General features: G+C 39.3%; 1 protein-coding gene across 1 annotated transcript; it reads right to left on the bottom strand.

The window, feature by feature from the left end:
* Nucleotides 1-505: 505 nt before the first annotated feature.
* LOC142657165 (putative defense protein 3) lies at nucleotides 506-8,319 on the bottom strand. Its single transcript, XM_075832215.1, has 6 exons — nucleotides 8,189-8,319; nucleotides 5,889-6,097; nucleotides 4,248-4,387; nucleotides 2,130-2,221; nucleotides 1,384-1,471; nucleotides 506-948 (listed from the first exon to the last, which is right to left on the bottom strand). The coding sequence occupies exons 2-6, from the start codon at nucleotides 6,085-6,087 to the stop codon at nucleotides 883-885; spliced, it is 585 nt and encodes a 194-aa protein (XP_075688330.1). The 5' UTR covers nucleotides 6,088-6,097; nucleotides 8,189-8,319; the 3' UTR covers nucleotides 506-882.
* Between the last annotated feature and the right edge of the window lie 1,524 nt (nucleotides 8,320-9,843).

Below are 9,843 nucleotides of genomic sequence, written 5' to 3'. Positions count from 1 at the left end.
GCCGGAAGGCAATTTGCCTTATCTGCCTAGGACACCAAAAGAGAACGCAAACAATTGGCCAAACCCGCCAAACACTGCTAACAAGCTGAAGACCAACATCAGTCGGTCTCCAGCCGTTGTATAAGTGAAACTTTAAAATAATGTTTGCAAAAAATGGTCGAAATCATACATTTTGCCTTGTTTTCATCTCATGTGTATGATCATCTTTAAAAAATATCCCTGCCACCTGGTTCCTGAGTCAGAATCATGCCACAGACACCTGATAATATATAACTTTGTATCAGCCCAATATCAAAACTACGTCTTATTCTTCCCATTGAAATGTTCTATTTGTCTTTTTATTTGTTCTTTTTTAGTTTTTTAGTAACCTGCTGTAAAGTGTTAATACACTTCAAATGTATTTGCTTTTAACACTTAATGTAGCCCAGCACCACTTGCTTTATTTGAATGTGGCTCTAGAGATACAATTCTAGAGTCTGTGGGAAGTTTCAGACTGAAGTCATGCTTAAAGTTTGAAATACGTTTTTATTTAAAACATACAAAAACATGTTGAGAAATTGTGATTTGACTACAATGTAGTTAAAAATGTAATATTATCATCTCAAAAACAGAAATAAAAACGCATTCATTCAAGTAACTCATTGGTGGATTTTAGCTGCATTATGTGGTCAAAGCAGTGATATGTTAAAAGACTAGACGGGCTCTGTTCACACTGGCATTGGGTTTTGTTCAGTTGGGTAAATACAAAAATGCACGATAGAAACGTATGCAAGAAATAATACTTCTGGCTTTCAGTCTTCACATGGCAAGCAGGACGTACATCACTATAGGTTTTTAGATGGCAGGCCCTCCATACTGTACATTAGGTTGGGTTTCCACTATTCAGATAGTGAACAGAACAAAAATAAGCACCGTGCTGCAGAGTAGAAGCTGGTTCAAAGCAGGAGCCTGAAAAACAAAATATGTCATTTAAAGAAAAGGCACAACGTTCTAAGATATTTCAGTAATGCACATCGGGATACCTCCCATTCCAGAATTGCACTATGCAAGATTCAGTCAACATTTGACATAAGTGGGTTGACAACATAGTTAATCATAACTAAACATCATAAACTGCCCAAATACCACTTTTCCATATGTCTATGGGACACCAGCCAAATCTAGAAATGTTTAATCCCTCATGGTACATTTTAATATGTTTAGGTACGTAGTGTAGTAATGACATTGAATAGTAGCATGTTGGATACCAGCGTGTTAGACCACCGAGGGTTTCCATCTTGAGTTTGATGGCTTTGAATTGGTTGCTTTATTTGTACAATATTTATTCCTTTGCTGAAGAAAAAAAAAAGTTCTAAACTGTATACATATTTCCAATTTTATTACCAAGAGTTGAGATCCTGCAGCAGCAAGTGGTATGATATCACTTAAAACATTTGTCCAAAATATGTCCCTAAGTTGCACCACTGTAGCCCTAAAAAACATAAAAAAAAAGGTAATGTTTACCAATTTGCATAGTTGTCACTCGCTTTTAGAATCCTAGTTATGAACCCACCGCACATGTGTCGCCAACACCTGTAAAGACAATGTCATCTACTGGGAATAGATGTTACAAATGTTATGGTGAAGATGTTGAAGTTTCATGAGGAGACTTTTTGAAGAGCATACCTGCTCTAGTTCTGAAGACAAAGCTTCAGCCCCTGTACTCTTTGGGTTTAATGCTGATAATGGGATATTTTTGGGGTTCACATCTCAATCCACTCAATGTCCACGTCCTAATTTATTTGAATAAGTATAGTTAGAATGTGAACATTCATGTGGATTGATTTTTGGATACACAGAATGATCCAATGGCAATGTATTGTTATTGGGACACCCAGTTAGACAAGCTGATGATGACACAGAGCTGGGAACTTTTTTCTGTGATTTTTCCCTTGCACATTTTTAGAGTATGTTAAAGAGACTATTATACAGTTTCCCCTGGACGTCCTATATTATTATAGTCAATAAGTTAAATAACAAATTCACTATCTTAAAATTAATATCAAACAAGAATGTAAGACTGGATGCTCTCTTAAATCCAGATATACAGAACACATCAGTAACGTCAATTTAAAAAAAAACACCATTACCTGAATTGTATGTCTGTAGAAGCTTTTCTTGGAGGAAGCCAAATGACTGATACATTTGATTTCATCGTGGAATTTGTGTGACTCACTGCACTCTGTTGAAACATCATAACATATATGCAAATAAAATATGATTAAGAATAGCAGAAAATAATTATACCATCTGAACACGTTAGAATAAGGACTTGTGTCATGTTTTATTTCCATGATAACCCATGTCGTCTCCTGCTTCCGCCGCATTGTATCCTGGAGCCTAATTTACAAGTATGTATTTTCTTATTATATTATATATATATATTATATTATTATAATTTTTATCATTTCTCACTCAGGTTTGTTGTTTTACTGTAAAGTGTGGGTGATAAAGCCCCACGTTTATATGGAACATTACTTTACATGCTATTGTATTTTGGGCCCATCGTGGTATTGTACCCAATTGATGTGATGATTTGTGCACTGTGCCTTTGACTGTGTGTTATTGTCTGCAGTTGTCTTCCCCCTATGTGACCCTTCTGGAGAGTGTTCAGTCTGGCCACAGGGATGTATGGTGTTTGTAATATGTGGTCAGCCTGGCCTTTGTACATTATGTTGCACTGTGACATTTGGTTTTTTGATTGCAGGTGCGGCTATTGGTGCTTTACTTGCTGCCTTCTAAAACCTTAGGTACTAAGATGTACGGCCTGGATGCCATTTTGTCTGCTTTTCCGTGCCCTGACATGATGACGACTCAGGGTGGCGACAGATGCATTAAAAATGGCGGTGAACCCATGGGCTACCGGCAGTCGTCTCCCTACTGTGTGTGTCTCCGATTGTGTGAGCAATGGTGGTGATGAGCAGGAGCTTGCCCATGAACAGCAAGTAGCAGTCAGTCATTTTGAGGCCTACAAGGCCTGAATAGCCGGACCTCCCCCTGTACCAGGGAAGGGCACACTTGACTCCATCTGCAACAGTATCACAGCAAGCCAGTCATCATACAAGCCTGTCTAAAACCAGTGCCTCCCATATTGGGAGGATCTGAGTTATCATGTGGCGTGTGCACCATCAGCACCGGTCTGAAAATTGAAGTTTGAGTAACTAATCTCCTGTTTCATGCCATCTTTTGCTGTGACATTCCCATTATGGCCTTATACCACCTGTGCCGCATCTTATATTACTGGGAGAAGACTAAGGGATAGGAACTATAAAGAAAATGTAGTGGAATAGGCCAGAACATATGCGGGGCCTGTTCCCCCATGATTTGCTGCACCCTTGTTTCCTCCTACCTGGAAAAGTACAGAAACACAGCACCTGTCTCATCTCTCATGCACAAACTTGGGTTCAACAGGACAGTACCAGATTGCTGGCACTGTCCCGTTGTCTTGGAGTGGTAGGATTCTGTCATGACCGAAGTAATTAGTTGTAAATAGATTTTGTAGGCTGTCTGGAAGCTCACATGTAACTTTCTCTTAGTAGAGGTAGAGAGTGACACAGCAGTTGCTGTATCTGTAATAGGATTACTTTGTCTGGAACTCTTGCTAATATAGTTATGGGGACACTATGATTGGCACTGTTGTATGATTATTCTGGCACTGTCATGGGACGCTGAGCCTACTACTTTTACGGACGCGCTTGGCTAGCTTTGCTAATGGATAACTGTGGCTAACACTGTTATGAGGGCACTGTGGCTATCACTGACATAAAGAGACGATGACAACTGATATGTGGGCGATGTGACTACACTATTATAGGGTCACAAGCTTCTGAAAAAGGGACAGCTCCCTAAGCACACTGCATGTGCCTGCCATGGTTTCCTAGCTTAAAAAAGTGTACATTTACATTGGGTGCCAATATTATAATGTCACATTGTTGCATTTCTGTATTGGCATCTATTAGCGGTAAATGGCACCATTATATTGGCACTATATGAATCTCATGGATCTCCTCTGGGATTTATAAGACTGTTGTAATGCCCAAAAGGAAATAACTAGAATATTGCACCACTGAAATAAGTAAGATTGTGCAGATTCATGTGAATTGTATACTACCTTCTCTATATGAGGAAATAATACAAATAAATACTGTGTGTAAACAGCTTACGATGGAAAAAGAAAAAGGGACTTGGAAAGCCTAGATTGAACTAACCTCGGGAGTCATACAAGTCAGGGTCTGTACATCTGTGCCATTGACAACGAATGTGCCCTGGGCAGTGCTACCTCTAGGTGCACGAGCCTGAATCATGAAACCTTTGAAGTCGATGCTACCGGGTTCTTTGCTGAGAGTAACTGCAAAATAAGACACAAAACATAATGTTATCCTGGACCACAGTGACAAGAGAGTGACATAAAATTCAGCAACCATCCATCTAGAGAACATCTGAGTATTAACTATGGTGGCGGGACTGAAATTATTTTGTTCAAATCTAGCCATAAACATAAATTTATCACCTTCCCACATAGTAAAGTCCTAATAACACAGAGGTGTCCACCATTAAGTTAAACAATTTGTCATGATATCCATTCAATACAATCTTGTCATCTAGTGAAAAAACATATACGTTCAACCTATACGTTGTTTGTTTTTTTAACATGAACGACCGGTGGCTGATGAATGACGTCCGTTGGGGGCATCGGTCAGAGGTATAGATTTTTTTACAAGTTGTTTAACACAACGTGCCATAAATCATAGGAGGTGCTGGGTTTAGAGATAAGTTATGAGAGGACATATCTGTATGTAGCTGGTACATGTGAAAACGTAACCCTGCTTAAAATGAGAAATAGGATTCTGAGAGCGCATTTACATATGTCTGGCCCCTTGCTTTTCTTGTCCACTGGCGTAGTATAAAAAGACAGGAGGTAAACTAATGACAAAACTACTCTCATAGTTTCCTGTGAGGCCAGTTTTGTGCCCGGTGGCATCAGTTGTGACGCTGGACGTCTCCCCATGCTGGACAGAGAAACAATTCATGCAACTTTTTTCTGTGTACGCTAGACAGGTGCACAATTTTTGCAACAGTTGCGTCCGGCTCAGGCAAAAGAGAACTGACTGGACACAACTAACCTATGTAGACCCACCCTAACTATAATTAGAAAATACTAAAGGGATTTTCTGAAATTGTAAAAAATATAGTCTTACCGCAGGAATTATGCTACAATAATAATCGAAAAAAAATAGACAATACTCACCTGTTACATCCCCCACCGCTTCAGTGGTCTCTGCCAAATTTTGTTTACTTTATTGCATTGATGACATATCCATATACCCACGTGACCGCTGCAGTTAATTACAGGACGCATCGGTGTACAGCACGAGACCGCTGAGGCTAGTGATTGGCTGCAGCACTCACGTGGTTATACGGACAGGTCATCACTGTAGCAAAGTAATAACAGATCGGCGAGGACCACCGAAGTGGTGCGGGATGTCACATGTGAGTATTGCTTATCTTTTTATTATAGCATAATTCCTGCTTTTAGGCTATTTTTTTACGAATTCAGGAAAACCCATTAAACGTCTTAGTTCCTTGTACGGTTATCACATTTATTTGTAAGTCAGCTACATTACAACAGATTCTGAAGCAATACTTGGCAAAAGGCATACTGAGGTTATTTAACACTATAATTCTAGTCTAAATGTGTACAACCCCAAGGAACCGTATGTTCAATAGTAATTTCAGATCTTTAACTTGCCCTATTTAATTTTTGGTTTTTGGTCATCTTGAGACAACAGAAATGAACTACATTAGAGCCTGGATGATCCAGACAATCAGTTCACGGGCTGATCACTTACCTCTAAACCCTAATGTTCCTGTGTGGTTGACACTAGAGAAGCTGAGACTATATGGAGGAGGGGAAGTTTGAGCATCGGCACCATGCCTTGGCACCATTGTTGCACAAGCAGGTTCGACTTTTCCACTTGGATACCCATCGGAATGCATGGGAAGAAACATGAGCAATAGTAAAGTAAAGATTTTTGCAGGAAGTTCCATCTTAGCAATACTGTGGAGCACAGAAATACAAAGTTTAGTACATATAATAAAAGGAGACAAGCAAGTGTTTCAATATGTAACTCCAACTTTGAATAGCAATTTGTTTTGAGGTCCAAGCTTAGGAGTTTACTGAATACAGATTTAAGGGGAGCAGTGTGACGGTAAACTCCTTCCTCCCCCTGAGCTCACCACCAGGAGGAGGAAAAAGACGCAGGGAATAATGGACAAGTGATCATCCCTGTATATCTCAACACTGTGAAAATACGGGATACAACAACTGTATACCAGAATCATTTCTGTGGCCGAAGATGTGACAGGATGGCATGTTTAAATACGGCCTCTTTGAAAATACCTGTGTGTACCTGAGAAAGAAGTCAGACCAACTTCAAAACGTGTTGTACATTGAATCAATAAACGGTTTTATGATCTTTATGATCCCTCGCTCTAAAATTCAGTTTGGTGGCCCTCAATAGTTTCTCCCTTTCTTGTAGTTTATTCTAAGGAGGAGCAGACCTTAGAGAGGGGATTAATTTGAATGAAACCCGCACCACTGCCCTTCTCCCACGTCCTGGCACAAGCTGCTGTCAGATGGACCCATACAGCAAGCACATTAGTTTTTCTTTGTACAAAATGAAGCATTGTTTTATATTGTAGCTTTTGAACTGAATGATGTACAACATGTATAGAATATAGTGCATGGGGTATCATTTTGATAATAGCATTTAATACAACATATTTATCTGAACAAGTAAAAAAAACAAAAAAAACTTTCAGAGGGTCAGAAAATTGCAAAATGTGTTTATAAATATGGTGTATTTTTCTAGTGTTTTTACAGCTTTTTATGGAGTGTGACACGTGCCCACTCTGGCCATCTATGCGCTAAGCCCCACCCACCACTCATGCCACTTTTTAGTGGCGTGAGCAGTGCAAATGCCTAAAAATGTTAAACTTTTTGCGCAAATTATGATTGTTGAGGCAGTTTATATAGAAAGAATAATAAATTTTTCCCCTCATATAGTACACACAACTATAGTATGAACACGTTTAGTATAAGCACATATAGTATAAACACAGAGCATATGCATATATAGTAAATGCAATAATAGTATATTCACAAACTGTATAGTGTAAACACATACTGCAATACAAGCAAATATAATATAAATATATAGTATACACACATATACTGTAGAAAAAACACATTTAGGCCCTGTTCACACAGAGTTTTTTTGACGCGGAAACCGCGTCGGAGAGCGCGCCAAAAACGTGGGAAAAAGTAGCGACTTGCTCTATCTTTGGGGTGTTTACACCTTTGACCTCCCATTGACATCAATGGGAGGCAGAGAAAGCGTATTTTGCTGCGTTTTTGCCCGTGGAGCTCAATGGGGGCGAGCGAAAAACGCAGCGAATACCGCGGCAAACGGCGTGCAGTCAGATCAAAATTTTCTGCCTGCAAAAAAACTCTGTGTGAACTAAGCCATATAATATAGGTGCATATCGTTTGCTCACATATAGTATAAGCACATATAGTACTGTATAGGCACATGTAGCATAAACACATGGCATATGCATATATAGTATATGCATGTATAGTACACGTATATATAGTGCTCATTTTAGATTTATTTACAAAATTCTAATGAATCTGGGAAAAGGGGATATAGGGTGGGCAGGCAGAAAGAACAAGGGAAGGGGTGCAATCTTCACATTAAAAAAAAATGTTCTGCCTTTCTTTATACAACCAATTAGATGCTGTGACCAAGCTGTTGATACTGCTATGGATTCGGTGTCGGATGACTACCATCCTTTTGTGCCATGGGGGGGTCAATAAAAAAAGTTATTGTCCATCTGAGCGCTATCACCGATTAACTTTAAAGACAGAGGAGGGAAAGCTGTCACATTCGGGAAAAACTCTGCGTTGGGCACCAAAAGAGCTGGTCCTGTTCCTATTACAATAAAAAGTTTCTTCTATTTTCATAGAGTGAAATCCAAACGAATAAAATCAGTTTTGTATGTTTTCTTAATGCTAATGTCACATTCAGGACCTGATAATATATAGCGTGACATGGATCCCAATACCAATAACATGGAAGTTACTCACCTCCTGGAGCTCACAGTGGGGAATTCTTCAGTTTCACTGCTTGTACATAAAATTTTGTCTACTTCTCTCTTACTATTCTCCACCCTCTGGAAGTCACTCGATGATTCACTATGAACCTTCAAGTATTTCTTAATATTATGAAATCCAAGCACATATTAACTATTAAACTGAGAACAATGCACAATAAAACTCAAGTTGGAACATTAATCGACTCTTCCCAGAGTACAGGCATTTTATTACCTAATAACTCACTAAAATCTCTAAACTACAGTGTTGACAGGTGAAAACTGCTGTGTATAAACATGTACAGTAGATTGGGCAACAATAAAATCAAGGCCCTTTAAAAAATATATATTTTTATGAATGTATTATTTCCACAATAACATAATATAAAAAAAGAAGGGGGATGGGTACAAATTGTGCTGATCATGCAATGTATGATTATACACGGATTGAAGAAGACAAAATCTTTTGATCTCTGCTTCCCGTTGCTATCAACTCTCCAAAGAATTAAAATTTTGTACTCTTAGACTCTCAGTAAAATTAATTACTTCATTAATAATCTCATAATACCCACTCTGCTCCTGATCTGATGAAGGGGTAATCCCCGAAACACGTCATTGTGAGACTATTAATCAATTTAGAGAATATTCTGAGAGTTCTCGCTAGCTCTGACTTTAAATACATTTATATAGAGCTCCTATGTAGCTCCATGGTTACAGACTACAAACAAACCCTGTGTAGTCTGATCCTGCAGTCATGTGTTGCTACCATCCATCTGTTCCCCCTACTGTCTGCTCACTGACATTGGTTTTGTTATTTTACTGATGTATTTTGTCATTAGTGTCAGGCTAGGGCAATGATGTCATGATGCAACTTCGTATATTCACTATGGAAACATATAGTTGCAAGCAAACATTTGACTATATAAACAACATGGTAGAGTAAAAAACCTAGACCGCATGACCACTATTAGGGTCAGTTCACACAGTTTTTTGACACGTTTTTTGACGCGGAAACTGCGTCAGAAAATGCGCTAAAAAACAGCCGAAAATGCCTCCCATTGATTTCAATGGGAGGCGGAGGCGTTTTTTCCCGCGAGTTGAAAAAGCGTCCCACAGGTAAAAGAAGGGACATGCCCTCTCTTCGGGCGTTCATGTCTCTGACCTCCCATTGACATCAATGGGAGGCAGAGAAAGCGTATTTCATGGCGTTTTTTGCGTTTGGCGTTTCTTGCGTGCAAGCAGAGAAAAATCTGCCTCAAAATTCCAAACAGAATTTTGAGGCAGATTTTCTGCCTGCAAAAAACTCTGTGTGAACCCGGCTTAATACATTGATTTGTAGTAAAATTGTAAATATGAACATGAGATTCTTAGTAAACATTTTGATCAGATTGTATAAACCCACTTGCCACTTCACGGCGACCTCTTTTGAGCTGGTCACTACTCTGTTATGTGCAGTATCGCATGGCAACCAATGCCACCACCACACAGCACCTGCAGAGGGAGCAACCCAGGGGCCATACAGCACGCATGCTACTAGGCTAAACGACCTTGGCTCTGAACCACGTACCCCAAAGGAAAAGCAGTGCAGCAGCAAAGTCTCAGTGGACAAACTGTGAGCTAATAGGTAGTAGCCCTTAAAAGAGGTCGTCG

Source organism: Rhinoderma darwinii, chromosome 7, assembly GCF_050947455.1.
Source record: "Rhinoderma darwinii isolate aRhiDar2 chromosome 7, aRhiDar2.hap1, whole genome shotgun sequence".
Lineage (NCBI taxonomy): Eukaryota > Metazoa > Chordata > Amphibia > Anura > Rhinodermatidae > Rhinoderma > Rhinoderma darwinii.
The sequence above is the reverse complement of the archived record's forward strand: the minus strand, read 5'-3'. Positions and strand labels throughout refer to the sequence as shown.

Coding starts and splice junctions, on each gene's coding strand:
- LOC142657165 (XM_075832215.1), bottom strand. CDS start 6,087: ATGGAACTTCCTGCAAAAATCTTTACTTTACTATTGCTCATGTTTCTT. Junction 1,472..2,129: donor TCTACAGACATACAATTCAG/GTAATGGTGTTT, acceptor TATGTTTTTTAG/GGCTACAGTGGTGCAACTTA. Junction 949..1,383: donor CTGCAGGATCTCAACTCTTG/GTAATAAAATTG, acceptor TTTGTTTTTCAG/GCTCCTGCTTTGAACCAGCT.